This window comes from Asparagus officinalis, chromosome 6 (assembly GCF_001876935.1).
Source record: "Asparagus officinalis chromosome 6, Aspof.V1, whole genome shotgun sequence".
In the NCBI taxonomy this organism is placed as follows: Eukaryota; Viridiplantae; Streptophyta; class Magnoliopsida; order Asparagales; family Asparagaceae; genus Asparagus; species Asparagus officinalis.
The window spans coordinates 28,349,339-28,371,983 of NC_033799.1; the positions used below are offsets into that span (position 1 = coordinate 28,349,339).

The 22,645-nt window shown below is 37.0% G+C and overlaps 2 protein-coding genes across 2 annotated transcripts; both read left to right on the forward strand.

The window, feature by feature from the left end:
* LOC109844888 (ras-related protein RABA1f-like) lies at positions 1,022 to 6,842 on the forward strand. The gene is made up of 2 exons (XM_020414058.1): positions 1,022 to 1,298; positions 5,991 to 6,842. The coding sequence occupies exons 1-2, from the start codon at positions 1,081 to 1,083 to the stop codon at positions 6,421 to 6,423; spliced, it is 651 nt and encodes a 216-aa protein (XP_020269647.1). The 5' UTR covers positions 1,022 to 1,080; the 3' UTR covers positions 6,424 to 6,842.
* Positions 19,107 to 19,919, forward strand: LOC109845238 (LOB domain-containing protein 21-like). The gene has a single exon (XM_020414458.1). It carries the CDS (start codon positions 19,163 to 19,165, stop codon positions 19,733 to 19,735), a length of 573 nt encoding a protein of 190 aa, XP_020270047.1. The 5' UTR covers positions 19,107 to 19,162; the 3' UTR covers positions 19,736 to 19,919.

Consider the following 22,645-nt stretch of genomic DNA (forward strand, 5'->3'; position numbering starts at 1 on the left):
AATTACGTGGGCCACGAGTAGACATATCATACGCACCGTTAGTTTTAGATTACTAATGGCAGAGCGATCTCAGGACCTTCCGTAATTATTAAACATGAAAAATCTAAAGATGTTGCATGTGGATAGGTTTTGAGAGTTAGGCTCTGAGACGTGTGCATGGAACTATGATGGCGACAGTGCAAAACCTACATGCTCTAACTTTTAAGATAAATTTTTTATTTTTATTTATATAACTGTTTTTCCGAATTTTAATCAACAACTAATTAATCCTATGAACATTTATATCTCGGATGAACAGTAACTGCTTTGGATGAAGAGTAACCGTTTTTAACATAAAATTAAAACTGTTTTAAATGAACAGTAAAATCTTTATATTTGGAATGAACAGTAACAGTTAATTTTTTTTAAATAACAATTAACTAATAGTATTAATTACTAGTTATGCCAACAAATAATGAAAGCAATTAGATTAGATGAACACCAATAATATTGCTTAATAAATAGAAAAATTCCCGAGTGAACAGTAACCCTCGGTGAACAGTAACAAAATTTTCCCTTTTTTCTGTTGATTTTCTAGCTGCCATATATTATTCTACGGATTATAGTAATTACCTCTAGATCAAAGATCTAGGGACGATCGATACTAAAGATCCGTAGAACGCTGCCTCCTTGCGATGATCCGTCGAACGCTCCCGCTGCAACGAACCAGATCTCAATGTGCAAAAGAGGAAGGAAGTATTTTTTTTTATGGCTCAGGGATTCAAGAACACTACGTGCTGATAACGTGTTTGAAACCCATCCATAGGCCAAATGCCTATGATATATATTTATACTAGTCAATGTGAATAGGTTGAGTACCCAAGAGTCACCCACGCTTAGTGGGGTGTTACACAATCATAATGGGGTGTGAATGGAGGGATAATGAGGGGAGGCCAAAGGCCTCCCTCATCTCATAATAAAATTAATATATTAATAACGCAATTTATTATGTATAATGCACACCATTAAATAAGAAAGGGACAGAGAGTGAGATGGAAAAAATCCTAAAAAATCGAAACTGAAGCTCTCGATCCCTCTTTAATGGCGTATCGAGCAGACGACGACTACGATTACCTCTTTAAGGTCGTCTTGATCGGCGATTCCGGCGTCGGGAAGTCCAACCTCCTCTCTCGATTCACGAGGAACGAGTTCAGCCTCGAGTCCAAATCCACGATCGGCGTCGAGTTCGCCACTCGAAGCATTCACGTCGACGACAAGGTCGTCAAGGCTCAGATTTGGGATACTGCAGGTCAAGAGAGGTTAGGTCTCGATCGAGATCCCTTTAGATCTCAAATTTCGATCCAGATCCCTTTGGAACGGGAAATTTGGTGGCTTTGACGGTTTTTTTTTCTCGAATCTTGATTCCTTTAGATCTAGGATTCTAGAACTGTAGATGGATGCTACTTTGGTATAGTTTGATTGATTTTTAGGGTTTTCCCCTCATTTTGCAGGACATTCTAGAGGAAGATCCTATATTTATTTCCATTTTCTCCTTTTATGGTTTCTTAAATGGATTGGGTAAATTAATGCTTTGTTTAGTTAATTTGGTATGCGATGAGTCTAGAAAGTGTAACTTAATTATTATGATTTCACTCTTTGTAGCGAAAAACTGCATAGCAAATCAACAAGAAACACATTGAGATGTCTTTAACCAAATGCATCCACTAAAAGCAGTTTGTAGTGTTAATTGCACATGAGATAGACTATCCGCTTCCTTAAGGTTTTATAAGTATCGGGGGATTCAGATTGCATTGATGTCTCTGATCATTGTCAAAGGGATTATGTAACATATTACTTTGATTTGAACTGTATTATCAGTATGGTATAAGAGAAATTAGATACACAAAGACAACCAAATAGATTATGTTGTGGTTCGTTTAGTTACACATTGACTTGATGTATAATTGATCTGGGCTATAGCTTTCTGCAGGCTTCCTCTAACAACTAGCTTTTAGTTATCAACTATTTTTAAGGATGAGTTCTCCTAGGTCTCTAACAATGGTAGCACATGCATTTTTGTACCTCCAAATGCAATTGTGCAGCATGAGTGGTGATGCCGGAGTTGCATTGTGCCCCTTGGAATGGACGCTAGTGCAAAGCCAAAGTGGTGCAGTTGCTTTCAATGTGTTCAACCTGGATTAGACTAGTTTAAAGCGGGACTATTTGGGCACTGGAGAAATATGGTGGTGCGCATTGGCTATGTCTACAGTGGGTTTATAGATTTAGGGGTTCGTCCACTAAATGTCCTGTTTTAGTGGTTAGTTATCCTAGATATCAATCAGGTAGACTATAAAACGTATGACCATGACTTGAAATGCATTATCAGTATGGTTGAAGCAAGATTTTTATCTTGTTGTGTATCACTAAGTGCTTGCTTTATTTGCATAGACCCTTATTATCACCTAAACTGACGAGCCTTTGAATACTATAACTGTTAAATGCATCTTTATTTGCTTGATTATGCCATATGGCGAAATTAGGACAGGTTCGTAGGGTCGAAAAATTGATGTTGGATTGATTCTCTTGTTTTAAGAAATGGGTTTGATCGCTTGGTACGAAACCCTTACAATCGCTCACACACTCTCTCGATTACAGATGAAGAGAAGATTAATTCAGCTTCTCTTTGTTTAACGTGGGTTCTTGGTGGGGAAAGGATGCTTCCCTCGATGTTTGAGTCGAGATTGCCCCCCGTTGACGATCAGAACAAGATTGCTGGAGCTTCTGACGTTCGTTAGGCTGCTAGAATCGAGGTTCGAATTCTAGGTCTAAAACGCAGGAGCTTTGATTTCTGATGATTATTTAAGGCTTTAGAAGTCCGAATCAATCAACCAAACTCATAGTTGCTTGCGGCTATTTATAGAGCTTTAGCACGTAATTGACGTGCTACAATCGTGGGGTCGTGGGCGTAATCGACTCCTGAGATTTAGCCCATGTTGATTAATGGAGCGTAACTTACTCCTTAGATTTAGCCCACGTGGGCTGACTTGGTCCTCGTGGTCGTTACAGCCGAACTTCGTGTGTATGATGAGCCTCGTTGCGTGGCGAAGTTCGTTAGACAAGTTGTGTCTTCGCTGACGAGCTTCGTCTTCACTGACGAGCTTCAAGTCTGACGATGAGCTTTGTCTTCACTGATGAACCTCATCTTCCAAAGATGAACGCCGAACCTCGTTTCCAATGACGAGCTTCGTCTCTAATGTCGAGTCTCATTTCCAATACTGAGCATCGAACCTCGTTTCAAATGACGAGCTTTGTTGTTTGAGACGAGCTCCGTTATTGTAATGACTCTCGTCATGCTTGTTATGAGCTTCAACGCTCTAAGACCAAATGATTAGCCGATGATCTATGAAGATCCATGAGAGTGGAGGAGAGATAGGCTTTTCGACTAGCCTCTCCATCTCCTTCCTTTCATGTTGATCATGCCTATTTATAGGCTTAGGACCATTATGGAGTGAGTTAATGGGTTTTAACTTCCCTTATAATGAGAGAGTTATGATTATTAACTCCTATTTAAATGAGTAAGTTAATGATCATTAACTCTCCTTAAATGTGTGAGTTATGAGTCATTAACCCTGCTTAAATGTAACCTCTAGAAATGGTGACAAACGAGGTTCGTCAATAACGATAACGGTGAACTTCGTCTTCAATGACGAACTTCGTTTCTGGCGAACTTCGTCTTTAATGACGAACTTTATTTCTGGGTAAACTTCATCTTCAATGACGAAGTTCGTCTTTTGAGAGATGAGGTGCCGTTTGACGAGGTTCGTCTGTGGATGAACTTCGTCTCCTGAAAGGGTTTCATTTCCTAGAGGAGTTTTGTCCCCAGTGATGAACTTTGATGTCGAGCCTCGCTGCATGGTGAACATTGTCTTTTGATTTCGAGCTTCGCTGCATGACGAACCTCGTCTTTTCATGTCGAGCTTCGCTGCATGACGAACCTCGTCTTTTGATGTCGAGCTTCGCTGCATGGCGAACCTCGTAGGCTAAGCTGTCAGGTGAGCTTCAATCAGTTCAGGTACGCTAAGTTGTCAGGCGAACTTAGCATTGCATGCAAACTTCAATATTCAGGCGAAGTCCAGTCTTGCAGGTGGGTTTCAGAACATGCTGCGAAGAACGGGTCATAACTTTCAAACCGTAAGTCGGAATTGGACGAATTATATATGAAAATCGACTATCTCGACGAGACGGAGCCAACCAAACCAACCCCAAAGGGTTCGGTTTGCTCCTGTCCGTTTCGCTAAATTCCTTACGGTTTGAGAGATATTAGCGTTTTTGTCAGTTTTGAGCTTCTTTGCTAGGAATTAAGGCAAATTTTATTACCTACAAGGTTCTCTCAAGTCACCCATATTAACACCTTGACAGCTTAAAGGTAGCATAGGAGAGCCTAGTTACTCACTCGTGTGGTGCCTAGGCATTTTTGGACCCCATTATCCTGTTTACCTTGCTTAATTAGCGCCTGTGTGGGCCATCAATTTTAAACATAGACTTGTAAGTGGATTCAACCTGATAAATCCAGGACCTTTACACCATAATTTGTTGGAGCCTAAGATCTTTCTCAGCCCTTTCTATCTGTCCTTGTCTCCTCCACACTCAGACTTCTCTCTCTTAAATATATACCTCCTCTGTGCATCTGCTCTGCACTAACCATCTTTTATGGCTGATGTTGCTAACAATGAAGTCTTAAATACTGAAAAGAGTAACTTTATTGTTCAATGTAGTTTTATGTGCAATCACTTTAAAACTTTGACTTAGTTTTGTTCTTCTTCCTCTATCTTCTATCGTTTCTTCTCCACTGCCCTTATCTTCCTCTCACAACTTCCATCTGAAGCTTTTTTTTAATTATTTTTTTTGTATGTGGAGGCAGTTGCCGCCTCTGTCTGAGAGTGCTGCATTTACTGACTTCCCGTGAGACTGCTGCTTTTGTCATTGCCATATTGCCTTTCCACTTCTTGTACTCCGGCTCTTGGAGTTACTGCATCACTACTGAAACTGGAACAATGAAATGAAAAATGAAAACTAGTTTTCTTGTTCATATAAGTAACTAATTTCTCTTCTTTTCTTTTACATATTTGCAATTTTCTTATCTTAAGCATTTACGCTTATTTTTTTAAAAAAAAGTATAAGTGAAAAGATGCCTTGCGATGCCTAGGCATTCGCTTGAGTGTCTGGGTGTTGGACCCAATGCCCTACATTTTCTGAAACAATGGTTGACCATATGACAATCTTGAGGAAGTTCTTTAGTTGTTATTTCATTTATCGTTGGTTATTTTAATAGTCCAAAGCCACAAAATGGTTATATTGAGATTTTGTATGACCATTATGTTTAGCAGGCCTTATTTTTTCATGAAAACTATAGGACTTGATGTAGTCCTTGTGGTATTAACTCATAGATTGCCTTACATCTGCAATAATGTAGTTCTTAGTATCTTGTCAGCTATAGAAAAGGATGCATCTTTTTTCTGACAATGGATATGCAGAACCTGTTTTTTTTATGCATGTTAAATTTATCTCTTGATCTCTATCATATATTCATATGTTTCAAAAATTATTTAAACCTCAAATGGTCTTAGGAAAGAAGTACAATTGAATTCCTACCATAAGCTACATTTATTTAAAGCTTGCAGGGTAAAGAAATTGTGATAAACATGTATTTATGCTTAGCCTGCTTATTGACTGCACTAAAAGCAAAACCATAAGCTACATTTCCTATTTTCGCTCTAAGATGGACATTTAACACTAAAGATTCCTTACCAATGGCTTAATTCATTATTTGTGATATATTCTATTTGGAGTAATGCTGGAATAATGCTTCGTATAGATACATCATACATATTGGTGCTGGTTAGGAATTTCATGAGATTGTAATTGTCTTGACTTTCCCTCAGGTTTGTTTTAGTTTGAATGCTACCTATTCCCTTGCTAACTGTTTCTAAATTCGTTTTTTCCCTCTAAAGATACCGTGCCATCACAAGCGCATACTATCGAGGAGCTGTGGGTGCACTCCTTGTCTACGACGTCACTCGCCACGTAACCTTCGAAAATGTCGAAAGATGGCTGAAAGAACTCCGTGACCATACCGACACCAACATTGTGATCATGCTGGTAGGAAACAAGGCGGATCTTAGGCATCTGAGAGCAGTCTCGACTGAGGATGCCAAGGCCTTTGCTGAGAAAGAGAACACATTTTTCATGGAGACCTCTGCTCTTGAGTCTATGAATGTAGAGAATGCCTTTACCGAAGTGCTAACTCAGATTCATCGGGTGGTGAGTAGGAAGGCACTTGAGGTTGGTGATGATTCAACTACGTTGCCAAAGGGTCAGACTATTAATGTTGGAAGTAAAGATGATGTATCGGCTGTGAAGAAAGCAGGGTGTTGTTCAGCTTAGGTGTTAGAAATAGCGTAAGAAAATCCTATAGAAGGCCCTCTATAGAATATTGTATAGTGAGGACAGGGAGTTGACCCCTAAATATATCATGAATCTTGATGCACATATGACCAATGTATATCAGAGCGACTGCATCCATGCCCTCTTCCTCCCTATACTATATTCTATATTTTATAGGAGACCCTCTATAGAATCCCCCCCCCTCCCCCCCCTAGAAATAGAATAACACTTTTCTTTTTCGTTTTTTGCTGCAACTCTATTAATCAGATTTATGATGTTCTTCTACATTCCTCTGATTCATATATATGTAGATGAGAGAGATTAGGGTTCAAATATGTATTATTGCTTTTAATGGTGATGGTGATTGCTTTTGTTGCTTAGAATCACTTGCGGATGAAAGTGTGTATGCATCTTTCGAAGGTTTTGTTTTCCTTGCTGCATCTTTTGCTTGTGTTTACCTTTTTTTTTATCTGGGAATTGTTTTAAATGAAGATTTCATCTTTTTGAACCAGTTAATATAATATGCAAGGCTCAAGGGTTTGCTAGCACCGATCTCAGTTTATGTGAGATCATTTTTTTGTAGTTTGTTGTACCTTTAAGCTGTATGGTCTTCGAGCAGAGAAGGGTGTGAAGAACTCAAAGTCTTCAATAAGATTTAACAGGATTTTAATTCCAGACCTCTCTATAATAACGCTTTAACACAGTGTCATGCTAACATTTGCACAAATAAAATGTTACAACGGTGTCACACATAGTAATAAATACATGACTATTTTCTGTACAAAATTAAAGTCCAGGTTTCTTTCCCACCCTGAGGATCCGAAACTACGACTTCTTGATCAACAGCCATTCCTTGATACAGGTTGCATGATCCCCCTCCTACAAGAAGAAACCACGGACCTCTTGAGCTTAAACATAAATACGTACGAGACATCATTATTGATCAAATCGATAAAAGAGGGAAAAACTCCACCCTGCATGTAGCACAAATTTTCGTCCACCGATCGAGACGAGATATTTGATAGCGAGAGACTTGAAGGCGGTTCTTCTAAGTGTTGAATCTTCTGACAAGCCGGTGCAGACACGTCCAGTGTGTTCTCCCCAAGTCTAGAAGGTCCTGCATCATTATACGTAGACATGGAAAGTCCTTTTGTTGAAATACAAATTATAACTCTCAACGTTCATCATAACTTTGGAGTTTCGGTCTAAGGGAAGAGATGTTAAGATGGTATCGAAGTTGTCGAACTTACACGACCCACTGAGAACATATTTAAAGAGGATACTTTTGCATGACGGGTGCAAGTGTTTGAAATAGCCGAATTTTCATCAGTGAAAGGGATCAACAACCCAGAAGAGCATGGTAGAGTGTAAAATTATAACTCTCAGCCCTCTAGTAAATTTGGACTTTTTGGTCCAACAAGGAATCCTGAGTAATCCACGTAACAAGTCCCACTAAGAACACATTTAAAGAGGATATTTTTCTATAAAGGGTACAATTGCTTCAATTAGCCCACATTTGGACCCATGAAAAGGATCGTCAACCCGCGGAGCCATGTTAAGGTACACAATAATAAATTATAAACTTACCGTTACTATAACTTCAAAAAGTTTATTCTAACAGAAAAGATTTGTACTAGAGTAATCGAAGTTCAAATAAACTCAACCCTCACTACAACCTTAACGCTTTGTTTGGTGTGCGGGAATTGAGTAAGTGAGAATGGAATGGAATAAAGTTATAACAATCATTCTATTCCTTGCGCTTCTTTGGGAGCTCGAACACTAATGTTGGGAATAGAGGAGACGTGGAAACATTTAACAAACTTCAGAATAGTTTAGTAGAATTCGCGGGGTTAGTTCACAATGTATCTCTCAGAGATCTATGTAACAAAGTGTTTGGAAAGAAGTAAAACGCAAAAATATCCATCTACAGCCTTCTCTCTCTCTCTCTCTCTCAAAGTTCTAAAAATCACTGATATAGTTTTACAAATTTTCTTTGCTTCTTTTATCTAGGCAACATCATCCTAGTAGACACTTGAGAAGTTCCGTATCCTCAAGTGTTGGTCTTATCCGGTGGCTTTTACGATGATGAGATTGATACGAGTCACCGTGCGAGTACCCTTTGGTCACGGAATTACCAAAAGGTGGGTTGAGAAGAAGACAACTAAAACACAAGATAATTCAGTATGACGAAAAAAAAATACCTTCTTCTAGATTACGAAGAACAAAAGATTACAATCTCTCCCTCACAATCTCACTAGAATCGAGAACAGCCTCTCAATCCTCTCTAAACCATAATTCAAAGATTAGAATCTCTCCCTGATCTAAGATCATAAAACTGATCATAAACTGATCATCAAGTGATGTTTAGAAACCCTAAACAACCATTTATATAGGTGTACAAACGTGGATGGTAATCTGGTAAATAACCAAGCCCAAAACCAACAGGAATTCGTGTGAACAGAAATCCAAATGAATCAGGAAACTGTCGATGAGTCGACTCATGACTGAGATGAGTCGACTCGTCCGAAACTGGACAAAACACAAAACCCAGCAATGAGTCAACTCATAACTGAGATGAGTCGACTCATGACACATGGGTCGACTCATAACTGATGAGTCGTCTGGTCAGAGCTGAATTTCTAACAGGGCTTGAGTTCTTGAGTCGACTCATGACAGGCACGAGTCGACTTAACCTGATGAGTCGACTCATGTACATGTATGAGTTGACTCACGAGCTGAAAACGGGATTCTTCGAATCTGCTGCTCGCCGTCTCATTCCACGCTTCCTCCTGCGTTCCACTGTACTGTTTTACACCCCTATTCTCATGCTATCATGAGAATCATCTATCCTCAAGCTCCCATGAAGATCGCTAAGCTCCCGAAGCAGAGAAGAAGATACACACGTATCAGAGATGGATCACTGTTAAAAGCCTATGTGAGGGCTGACGTCTGTCTTTCTAGATTGTTAGGAGAATGTAGAAAATTGCAATTTAATAAATGAATGAAGAAAATAAAACTAATGATCACCAGCCTGTGGGGTGGAGCCGTGTAAACACTATCCTAGGAAAATAGTCGTCTGCCCTTGCATAGGCTTTTCAAAACGATCTGTCTCCTAGCGATAAAAAACCCTTGGATAAGACCACCACCTGAATATGTGGTGATTTCTCAAGTCTTTGCTCAGATGTGACACAACGCGGAAGTGATAACCTCAGAATTCACCAAGGGTGTTCTCTGAATCCACAAAGAACGATCTTCGAATCCACGAAAAACTTCGAATCCACGAAGAAAATATTAAAAAAAAATTATTGATGAAAAGTTATTCTCCTTTGGGGTTACATGACTCTTATTAAATAGAAAAATAAATAAGACTCCTAGTAAGACTAGAATTACAAAAATAAAAAGTATCAAATAAGACTCATAGTAAGACTAGAATTACTAAAAAAAGTGTCAAAATTCTATCCTAAAAAAGACTCCTTATAATAGAGGAAACAAATCATGAATCAAAATTAATTTTATTTTCTAATCTAATTTGACTCTAAAATTAAATTTATTTCCTAATCTATAATTCCTAATATAAATAGACTCCAACTCAGATTAAGCGTCCTACATTAGTCTCCCCTTGTTGAAAGAAGCTCGACTCCGAGCTTATATTTGTTAGAATAGTAGCTTCATTGATAAATAATTTTCTTCTCTTGCAATGATCAACATCCGCCTTGTATTTAGTATTGATTTTCTCCATTTGTTCTTTTACCTCCTCTGTTCTTGCAATGATCAACATCCGCCTTGTATTTAGTATTGATTTTCTCCATTTGTTCTTTTACCTCCTCTGTTAGGACTTCTTTTGTATCAAACTTGTGTATGAATCTTTTCCATGATAAGTGTATGTAACTGACAACATGTGGCTCTGTAGTTAACATGAAAAACCCCTCCAAATATTTTCCTTGTTGCTTCCCATATTCTAGTGTCGACGGTATCATCTCACCATTGTTAAAATTATTGATGATTATTGCTTCAAAAATAATAATTTTCTTCCTCATACTCCATACACAATTCTTTTATCTCCTTTATCTCAATCTCTCCACAAGCAATGCACACATACCATCAATTGTCTCACTCTCTATTTTATCTTTCTCCTCCATTAGGACAATATCAATATGTGTAACATCACTCGTAATATTTGAGCTTTTCGGAGGGTACATTACCAATGAGATACCTGAGTCTGCCTTTGACAACAAGAAGGATAACACACTTTGAATGTTCTTCTCTTATAAGAAAAATTACCCACCAATTTCAAAGCTGGCAACAGAATAGGAACCTATCCTATGCGGGGAGAATTCAAATGATTAAATCAGTCATTCCGGGGATACAAACTTTTTGGTTCAGGAATTATATTCTGCCGACTAAGATTCTTGAAAAAATTGACAGGCTCTGCTCATCCTTTCAATGAGACCAGAAAATTCATTTAATATCTTGGGATTCAGTATGCCTGGGTAAGAAACAGGGGGGCTTGGGTCTGTTTTCAGCCAAATTATGGAACCAAGCAGCTGCTGTGAAGTTACTATGGATGATTCATCAAAAGAAAGACATTCTCTGGATCAAATAGATCCATGGTCATTATCTAAAAAATTCAAGTGTTTGGCAAATTCAACAGAGGGATAATGACTCTTGGATGTGGAAGCAACTCCTCAAAACTAGAAACATGATCCTAGATAAGTATGGCAATGTAATAATGTGCTGAACACTCTTAACAGCTGCAGTAATAATGGTAAACTTCGACTATCTCTGGTATACAATATCTTAACTCATTCCTCTTCTACAAAAAACTGGGCTGAAACTACTTGGGGAAGACTGAATTATCCCAAGCATTCAATCATCCTTTGGTTAGCCTATCATTCCAGGCTTCTCACTCAGAAAAGGTTGTGTCGGTTTAGAATTCTTAACACAAATTGCTGTGTTCTGTGTTCTAGACAACCGGAAAATTGCAAGCATTTATTCTTTGATTGTCAGTATTCGGCTGAAGTATGGAACAATGTAATGGATTGGATGTGATTTACATGGAGAACCTGTACTTGGGATCAACTCAGTAGATGATATTCTAGCTGTTTGAAAGGAAAAGGGTTTAAGAAGGATTTGAAGAGAATAGCTCTATCAGTGGCTGTTTACTTAATCTGGCAAGAGAGAAATGTCAGGATCTTTCAGGGGAAAGCAAGGAATTCTGGTACTCTCTTCCGTGCTATCAAACTCTCCATCTTTTCTAAAATTTTGAATGATGATTTTCCTGCACATATAAAGGAAATGATAGTAAAGTTGTAACTATGTAATTTCTCTTATTTGCCAGGTTAATAATCCTGGTTTTTGATGTACAACACTTTTACACACTTGGAAGATGAATAAAGCATTAATTCATTGACCAAAAAAAACATTACTCGCAATATCATGTAGAATATTCATCTTCATTAACATATCATCATCAACATCAGGAACCTCAGGATGAATCTTGATGGTGGTAAAATCTTCCTTTTCGGGGTGAGCGTCTAGTTGTTTGCCTCTAGAGACACCTACCATTGCTTGTAGTTAGAAGGTAAGAAACGATCTCTCAATAATTTCTTCTTCTTTACCCATGTTCGAACCGGATCCTTTCCTTGATGGTATCGATTTATTAGTACTTCATCCCACCATGCAGATGCTTTTTCTTTAAGCCTGTAGACCACTAATTTAACTTTCCAATCTTTTCATCCCACCATGCAGATGCTTTTTCTTTAAGCCTGTAGACCACTAATTTAACTTTCCAATCTTCTGGGATTATATTATATTTTCTTTAAGCCTGTAGACCACTAATTTAACTTTCCAATCTTCTGGGATTATATTATACTCAAAATACATATCCACTTTATCAATCCAATTAAGGAAATCATCAGCATAAAGCTTTCCATTGAAGGATGGTATTTTTAATCTTCTAGTGTCATAATTATCCTATCTTTGGTGGTCTCTGCGATCATAACCGCGGCGTGAGGCTTCATAGTCATCACTATTGAATTCATCATGTGGATTCGGATCACGTCGTTGGCGACCATCAACGTGATTTCGAACTCCTCCCGTGTTCAGACGCTCCACTATCGACGTAAGTCGTTCTATAACAGTCTTCATCTGATTAATATCGGTCTTTAGCACGTTGAACTTAGTTTAAGAAATATGGGCTTCATCACCTGCCATCGGATCGGAAGAACAAGGCTCTGATACCAATTGACGCAGTGCAGAAGTGATAACCTTGGAATCCACCAATGGTGTTCTCTGAATCCACAATGAACGATCTTCGAATCCATGAAGAACTTTGAATCCACAAAGAAAATATTGAAAAGAGGAATTTTATTGATGAAAAGTTATTGTCCTTTGGAGTTACATGACTCTTCTTAAGTAGAAAAACAAATAAGACTCCTAGTAAGATTAGAACTATAAAAATAAAAAGTATCAAATAAGACTCATAGTAAGACTAGAATTACAAAAAAAGTGTCAAATTCTATCCTAAAAAAGACTCCTTATAATAGAGGAAACAAATCATGAATCAAAATTAATTTTGTTTCCTAATCTAATTTGACTCTAAAATTGAATTTATTTCCTGATCTATATTTCCTAATCTAAATAGACTCCAACTCAGATTAGGCATCCTACATCAAGATGATGTAGTTCGGATAATAGAAATAAAGAAACATGTAAAACTATAGTAGATTGGTTGTGTGAATTGAAGCTCACACAACCAATTTAGATTGTATCATACCAGAATTTAGATGCATTGGACTTAGGTGGTATACAACTGGTGAGAGGGGAAGATTGGTTGTGTGAATTGGAGATAATCTGACTAACTAAAGAATCTTGCCTAAGGAATTTCCACATCCATTTGGATAGCAGGGCTTCATTGAATGTGGAGAGGTTTATGATGCCCAAACCTCCTTTCACTTTAGGTCTGCACACTGACTTCTAGTTAACAAGAACTTTGTCTTTGGCAAAAGATGCACTATGCACAACCTCGGATTCCACCAATGGTGTTCTCTGAATCCACAAAGAATGATCTTTGAATCCATGAAGAACTTCGAATCCACGAAGAAAATATTGAAAAGAGGAATTTTATTGATGAAAAGTTATTGTCCTTTGGGGTTACATGACTCTTCTTAAGTAGAAAAACAAATAAGACTACTAGTAAGACTAGAATTATAAAAATAGAAAGTATCAAATAAGACTCCTAGTAAGACTAGAATTACCAAAAAAGTGTCAAATTCTATCTTAAAAAAGACTCATTATAATAGAGGAAACAAATCATGAATCAAAATTGATTTTGTTTCCTAATCTAATTTGACTCTAAAATTGAATTTATTTTCTAATCTATATTTCCTAATCTAAATAGACCCCAACACAGATTAAGCGTCCTACATCAAAATGATGTAGTCCGGATAATAGAAATAAAGAAACATGTAAAATTATACTAGATTGGTTGTGTGAATTGAAGCTCACATAACCAATTTAGATTGTATCATACCGGAATTTAGATGCATTGACCTTAGGTGGTGTACAACTGGTGAGAGGGGAAGATTGGTTGTGTGAATTGGAGATAATCTGACTAACTAAAGAATCTTGCCTAAGGAATTTCCACATCCATTTGGATAGCAGGGCTTCATTGAATGTGGAAAGGTTTATGATGCCCAGATCTCCTTTCACTTTAGGTCTGCACATTGACTTCTAGTTAACAAGAACTTTGTCTTTGGCAAAAGATGCAGAAATTACGTCTAATTTTATCAATTTTTTTTATGAGCCAGAGGAGAAGCTAGTTTAAAGAAGGAGAGGAAGTAGAGAGGAGTAGAAGTTAAAATAGAGTTCAAGTCTCATTAGCCATGAATTTTATAAAAATTAAAACCGTTGCGTGTATCTTAGAGTTTTCGTGTAATAATTAGTAATAATTAGTGAATTTAAGGTTTCTCTTGGTTTGGATAAATCCCTAGGGGGGGGGGGTTAGTCACCTAGAACTTTTTAAGTAGAACTGGGATAATTGGTAAAGTGGGATAATTTTTTAACACTGAGATAATTTAGTAGAACAATGATGGGTAATTCTTAAAGTGGGATAATTTGGTAGGATAATTTGGTGGGATAATGATGGATAATATTATGAAGTTGCATAATTTGGTAGGATAATTTGGTGGGGGTAATGGTGGGTATAAATTACTATTGTTAATAATTGTATATTAAAAATAATATAATATTGATAAGCAAATTCTAGTAATAACTATAAACTATAATGCAATAAAGCATCACTATTCATCTCAAATAATAAAATAATTTACAAATAAATAAAAATCTAAATCCCTAGAGTGACTCGACTTCCATCATCACACATGGCTTCTATCATCCCACATGGCATTTGCCATAGAATTTCTCTAAGCTCCTACAGCTGCTCGTTGAGTCTGTAACTCGTCTTCTTTATCGGAGTCATCGTCTGCATCAGCAACATTTCGTGGAGCTTCTAGTGGAGGATCATAAATGTCGAAGTTCAAATCTCATAACATCATAAAGAAAGAAAAATAAGCATTTTTCAGCCATTAACCCTTTGGACCAATCTCATCATGAACGCTGAAACCAAATCAGCAAATAAATAAAATGTACACAGGAATCATCCATGGCCGCTAAACAGATGATCGACAAATGAACTATAAATATCCCAATCAATTTACTAAGCCGATTTAATAATAATAGATATCACCATTAACCATTCAACATCTAATCATCAATGTGATCGCAAAGTTGCTTTCTAACTTATAGAAAAAACATAAATAGCCCGCATATCTTTAGCACTAACCCACCAACACTATATTCTTAACCTAAACCACTGTTGTGGAGAGAAAACTTAGATCAAACAAATAATAATAAAGTAATTTAACGTCAAAAAGCTATCAATAAAGTAATACATCTTGAAGATAATAATAAAAGATCTAATCATCACAAAAATAAAGTAAAGACAGAAAAATGAACGGATGATTGACTTCATGGCAGAGAAATTTTCTAGGCGGAGAAACTAACCAAGAGGGAGGGAGGCGGCGTTTCACTTTTTTTTTTCTAATTGTATTCTTTCCAATGTGTGGGATAATTTGAGAGAGGAGAACTTATGGTTATATATATAGGTAGTATAATTTGTGGGATAATTATGACCAATTATCCCAATTCTAATTCTAGTAGAATTCTACTTGACTAACGCACCAAAAAAATAATACAGTTCTAGTTCTACAAAAGTTCTACTTGACTAACACTATAAAAAAATATCCCATTTCCTAGTTCTATATGACTAACACCTTAAAAATTTATCTCACAAATTATCCCAGTTCCAGTTTTAAGTTCTAGATGACTAACCCCCCCTAATGAGATTTCTCTTCTTTTACTCCCAATGAACTCCTGACCAAGCTAGTTCCAGTTTCCAAAAATAAATAAATAAATAAACCACTCGCTAATGCCATCCTTAAGTTAGCAAATTTACAATTTTAGTGGTAATTCAGCTAGCTATTTATTACATGAATAATAATTTTAGCTGTAATTCAGCTAGTTATCTGTTACATGAATAGCTTTTAGCACAATTATAACAAAAATAATAGGGAAAAATGCTTCCAGTCCCCAAAAACTAAGGAAACGTGCTTCCCACCCCTAAGACTTTGTCAACGGGTGTTTTACCCCCAAAAATAAAAATTCTGTTCTCTGAGCCCCCAAAACACAAAATCCAAGACATTAAAATATGTGAAGACCATAATACCCTTCTCTCTTTCTTTCTTTTTTTTATTAAAATATGATGATGATTATTTTATTTTCTCTCTCTCTCTTTATCATGATGTACTGAGATGATAGTTGAAATGATTGATGATGATTATTTTATTATTTTTGTTTTTTATTATTTTGGTTGTTTGTATTGGGAGATTGTTAAAATTACGGGTTAATTGTTAATGTTACGAATTAATTGTTAATGTTACGAGTCAATTGTTAAGGTTATGAATCCTCTCTCTCTCTCCTCTCTCTCTCTCTCTCACTCTTTCTCTCTTTCTATCATGATGTTTCTTTGATGATATTGAAATGATTAAAGAGGATTATTATTTTATTATTTTTGTTTTTTATTCTTTTTGTTTTTATTATTTTCGTTTTTTATTATTTTGGTTGTTTGTATTGGAAGATTGTTAAAGTTACGGGTTAATTGTTAAGGTTACGAAATAATTGTTAATATTAGGGGTCAATTGTTAAGGTTATGAATCCTCTCTCTCTCTCTCTCTCTCTCTCTCTCTATCATGATGTTTCTTTGATAATATTAAAATGATTAAAGAGGATTATTATTTTATTATTTTTGTTTTTTATTCTTTTTGTATTTTTAGAATATTTGTTGTTAAGGATAATGGTTGGTTGCAAAGGTTATGCATTGATTGTTAAGGTTACAGGTTGGTTGTTAAGGTTACAGGTTTGTTGTTAAGGTTATGTGTTTGTTGTGTAGGTTACGGATTTGTTGTTAAGGTTACGTGTTTAATTGTTAAGGTTACGAGTTTAATTGTTAAGGTTACGTGTTTAATTGTTAAGGTTACGGGTTTAATGTTACGAGTTTAATTGTTAAGGTTACGTGTTTAATTGTTAAGGTTACGGGTTTAATTGTTAAGGTTACGAGTTTAATTGTTAAGGTTATGAGTTTAATTGTTAAGGTTACGAGTTTAATTGTTAAGGTTATGAGTTTAATTGTTACAGTTACGGGTTTAATTGTTAAGGTTAAGGGTTTAATTGTTAAGGTTACAGGTCAATTGTTAAGGTTATAGATCTCTTCTCTCTCTCCCTCGTAACCTTAACAATTAAAACCGTAACCGTAATAATTAAACCCATAACCTTAACAATTAAAACCGTAACCTTAACAATTAAACCCGTAATCTTAACAATTAAACCCGTAACCTTAACAGTTAAACCGTAACCTTAAAAATTAATAAACCATAACCGTAACAATTAAACCCGTAACCTTAACAATTAAAACCGTAACCTTAACAATTAAACCCGTAACCTTAACAATTAAACCCGTTACCTTAACAATTAAACCCGTAACCTTAACAGTTAAACCGTAACCTTAACAATTAATAAATCATAACCGTAACATTTAAACTCGTAACCTTAACAATTAAACCCGTAACCTTAACAATTAAACCCGTAACCTTAACAATTAAACCTGTAACCTTAACAACAAATCAGTAACCTTAACAATTAAACCGTAACCTTAACAATTAAACAATAAGCTTAACAATAAAAGCATAAGCCTTACAGGTTAACAGAAACATCAACAACTAATAGATGTAACCTTAACAATTAATAAATCATAACCGTAACATTTAAACTCGTAACCTTAACAATTAAACCCGTAACCTTAACAATTAAACCCGTAACCTTAACAATTAAACCTGTAACCTTAACAACAAATCCGTAACCTACACAACAAACTCATAACCTTAACAACAAACCCTTAACCTTAACTAACAACCTGTAACCTTAATAATCAATGCATAACATTTACAACCAACCATTATCCTTAACAACGAATATTCTTAAAATACAAAAAGAATAAAAAACAAAAATAATAAAATAGTAATCCTATTTAATCATTTCAATATCATCAAAGAAACATCATGATAGAGAGAGAGAGAGAGAGAGAGAGAGAGAGAGGATTCATAACCTTAACAATTGACCCGTAACATTAACAATTAATTCGTAACCTTAACAATCTCCCCGTAACTTTAACAATCTCCCAATACAAACAACCAAAAAAAAAAAATAATAAAATAATCCTCATCAATCACTTCAACTATCATCTTAGTACATCATGATAAAGAGAGAGAGAGAAAACAAAAATAATAAAATAATTCTCATTATATTTTTAATAAAAAAAGAAAGAGAGAGAGAGAAGGAGAGAGAGGATTCATAACCTTAACAATTGACCCGTAACATTAACAATTAATTCGTAACCTTAACAATTAACCCGTAACTTTAACAATCTCCCAATACAAACAACCAAAATAATAAAAAACGAAAATAATAAAATAATCATCATCAATCATTTCAACTATCATCTTAGTACATCATGATAAAGAGAGAGAGAAAACAAAAATAATAAAATAATCCTCATCATATTTTAATAAAAAAGAGAGAGAGAGAGAGAAGGATATTATGATCTTCACATATTTTAATGTCTTGAGTTTTGTGATTTGGGGGCTCAAAGAACATAATCTTTATTTTTAGGGGTAAAACACCCGTTGACAAAGTCTTAGGGGTGGGAAGCATGTTTCCTTAGCTTTTGGGGCTGGAAGCATTTTTCCCAAAATAATATTAAAAGCCCATCTAGCCTGACCCCAAACATGTAGCCCGCATAGAAACGTTAACTCCTACTACAATTACAATTTTAGACCCTAACCAGAGAATCAAGAACATCAGGAAACCAAATCGAAGCCTACTGGTTTCTTTCCAAATTAGAAAAAAAAAATCATATATCGATACTAAATCAAATCAAATCACAACCCTTTCGCTAATCTTCCTGTGATTCACCTATAAAACCCCTAACCTCCCCTAGAGCCTCTTTCCATGCTCTCCTATAATCCTACTTCAACTCAACTTAATTTATTATTATTAAACTCCCTAATCAAATCAAACCTCTATAAATCACCCTCTTGATTACACACTCCCAAAACATTCTCGACAAATGTTGAACGACGCTAACAGTGTACCACCACCGCTCCCGCCACCGCCGCAACCGGTCCCCGGCAAGTCTCCGGCATGCGCCGCGTGCAAACATCAACGGAAAAAGTGCGTCGACACGTGCGTGTTCGCCCCGTACTTCCCTCCGGGCCTCGCCCGCGAGTTCCACCGCGCACAAAAGGTTTTCGGGGTAAGCAACATGGCGAAGATGGCCGCCGGAATCCCCGTCGGCCACCGCGGGCTCTTCTTCGAGTCGGTGGTTTATGAGGCGGAGCTCCGGTACCTGAACCCGGTGACCGGTTGTGCCGGTCAGGTTGATAGGCTTAGGAGGCAGAATTGTGAGCTTAGGCACGAGGTTGAGGTGTTAAGGGAGAAGGTTAGGGTGTATGAGGATTTTTTCCATAACAATAACGGTAACGGTAACGGGTTTGTTTATAATATTAGTGATCAGCATCCCCATGATAATTGTGCAAATTTAAATGCCGTCACCAATAACAGTAACAGTAACAACGTGGTGTTTTATAGCGCGGGATCGACGTTGCTTAACGGTGAACGGGGAAAGCGTGCAGATTCTTGATACTACTGTTACGGTTTCTAGTTTTTATGTTTACTGAAATTAATAACGTTTTTAATTATTGTAATTATCAATTGTTGGCCGAATGTGGTATAAATGGGTGTTAATAAGAGAAGACTATACATGGGATTATGCATTAAAAAAAAAAAGAATTTTCGTGCTTCTTTTGTTTCCATATTTTTGTTAAAAATCTTATGCGCGTAAAAACTGTTAATGTGAATGTGATATATTGTTGGATATATATGGATCCTCTAAGCTGTCAAAAATTAGTTCTCTCTCTCCACTACTTATACTGATTGTTATTGGGATTAACTGCGGTAATTTTTCCTTTCTTTCTGTCCTTTTTCCTTATGAACATAATCTTTTATAGAGACAGGAATTAATGCCGAGAGATTTCTCTCTCTTTTCTTGTAAAGGTGAGAGGGTTAAAAAAAATCACTTTTCCTTTACAAGCATGGAGTGAAAGTGCACGCGCAACATAAAAATTCTAACCAAATAACTAGTTTGAAACAAATCATAAAATTTGAGCGATCTAATGACAATTTTAATGATTTTGAGAGTCCTCTATATTATTTGTTTCCCACGTTTCTGTTGCGCGCCTATGCGGAAGCGTGCTCGCACACCGAACAAATCTGTGATCACGTACGGGAGAAGAGAACCAACCACACACGAGCACAATTCGAACCAAATACGACAAATCAAACCAAACACAGAGATATACGTGGTTCAGCAATTTGCCTACGTCCACGGGGAGAGGATAAGGAGATTCCACTAAATCAATGAGAGTACAAAGGGTTATAATCTCTCAAAATCACTCACACTAACCTTAAACCAAATCTCTCAACTTGCTCACAAGTTCTCCCTCTCATTATGTTCAGTACAATCTAAAATCTCTGTTAAGAAACCCTAGAAAATCGTGTTTTAATTTATATCAAAACACAAACCCAATGCGAATGGGAAACCAAACTCAGGCCCAGCTCGACTCGCGGTCAACCACAGAGACACGTGCGGTCGACCGGACAGAACGACAAAGACTGAAAAAACATTACAAGGTTTGTACGGTCGACCGTCGTGCCAATCGCGGTCGACCACGAAAAGTCCAGATACTTTTCCAGCTTGCGTGCACATTTGCGGTCGACCGCCGCCCTACTCGCGGTAGACCGCTGGAAGTCCAAACCTATTTTCTACTGTTTTTTCTGTATTCTCTTCAATTCTCCACCTCAGTGAAGTTTTCCCAAAACTGAGCCGACACCAAACGAAGAGCATCAATGCGTCATCTCTCCAAAATCGTCTGCACCAATATGGTTGCCTACGTACCCCCTCTCCCAAGGGATCAAGCCGCTCGTAGTTCATCCAAATGATCGTCAACGACCTCAACAATCACGAATGTATAACAAGTTTCGACAATGATCAAACTTGTTGCTTGGAACCACCTTAGTGAGCGTATCCGCTGGATTATCCTTCGTGTGGACCTTCACAATCTCCATATCACCATCTTCAAGAACATCTCGAACGAAGTGATAACGAACATCAATGTGTTTCGTCCTCACATGAAAAAACCTGATTCTTCGCCAAATAGATAGTACTCATGCTATCATAATGAATAGTGACGGACCGCTGCGATATACCAAGTTCTTCCAAAAGACCTCGAAGCCAAATAGCCTCCTTCACAATCTCTGTAATCGCCATATACTCTGCCTCCGTCGTCGATAAAGCCACCGTAGACTGTAAGATGCATCTCCAACACACTGACACATGGGTCAAAGTGAAGACATACCCTGTAGTAGACCGGCGTTTATCCAAATCTCCGGCATAATTCGAATCAACATAGCCAATGCACAACTGCCCACCTGTAGTGTCCCGCTCGAAAACCAAACCAACATTGAGCGTACCTCGAATGTACCTCAAAATCCTGCCCACCTGTAGTGTCCCGCTCGAAAACCAAACCAACATTGAGCGTACCTCGAATGTACCTCAAAATCCATCTCACGGCGTCCCAATGACCTCCTCGAATGTACCTCAAAATCCATCTCACGGCGTCCCAATGACCTACTCCTGGATCGTGCATGTATCTCAAAATTATGTTCACCGCCTGTGACAAATCTGACCTCATACATATCATCGCGTACATCAAGCTTCTAACCATGCTCGCATATAGAGTCTTCGACATCAATTCTCGATCTTCAACTATCTTCGGTGAGAGGTCAGTTGAAAGCTTCAAATGGGCTCCCAAAGGTATACTAACTGGCTTCGTATCCATGCTAACATGAAATCGTTGTAGAACCTTCTTCAAATAAGCCACATATATCAAACAAATTCTATCCTTCTCTTTGTCTCTGCATATCTTCATCCCTAAAATGCGCTTAGCCTCACCTAAATTCTTCATCTCAAACTCCTTTGAAAGTTGTGCTTTTAACTCATCTATAGAAGATCTGGAAATAGAGACAACCAATATGACATTGACATAAAGCAACAAATAGATGTACACATCTCCTCTCAACTTGTGAAAATACACGCAAGGATCAAACTTGTGAAAATACACCCAAATTCTTCATCTCAAACTCCTTTGAAAGCTGTGCTTTCAATTCATCTATAGAAGACCTGGAAATAGAGACAACAAATATGACATCGACATAAAGCAACAAATAGATGTACGCACCTCCTCTCAACTTGTGAAAATACACACAAGGATCAAACTGGCTCTGAGTGTATGAATGACCAAGCATAAAGCTATCAAATCGCCTATACCATTGTCGAGGAGACTGCTTCAAATCGTATAATGATTTTTTTTAACCTGCAAATCAGGTTTTCCTTCCCTGCAGCTCGAAATCCCAATGGCTGAGTCATATATATTTCTTCATCAAGATCACCATGAAAAAAATATCATCTTCATATCTAACTGATCTAACTCTA

What these genes read in the sequence shown, in the direction of transcription:
- LOC109844888 (XM_020414058.1), top strand. Translation starts at nt 1,081, where the DNA reads ATGGCGTATCGAGCAGACGACGACTACGATTACCTCTTTAAGGTCGTC. An exon ending in GATACTGCAGGTCAAGAGAG is followed by an intron (nt 1,299 to 5,990) that starts GTTAGGTCTCGA and finishes TTCCCTCTAAAG; the next exon opens with ATACCGTGCCATCACAAGCG.
- LOC109845238 (XM_020414458.1), top strand. Translation starts at nt 19,163, where the DNA reads ATGTTGAACGACGCTAACAGTGTACCACCACCGCTCCCGCCACCGCCG.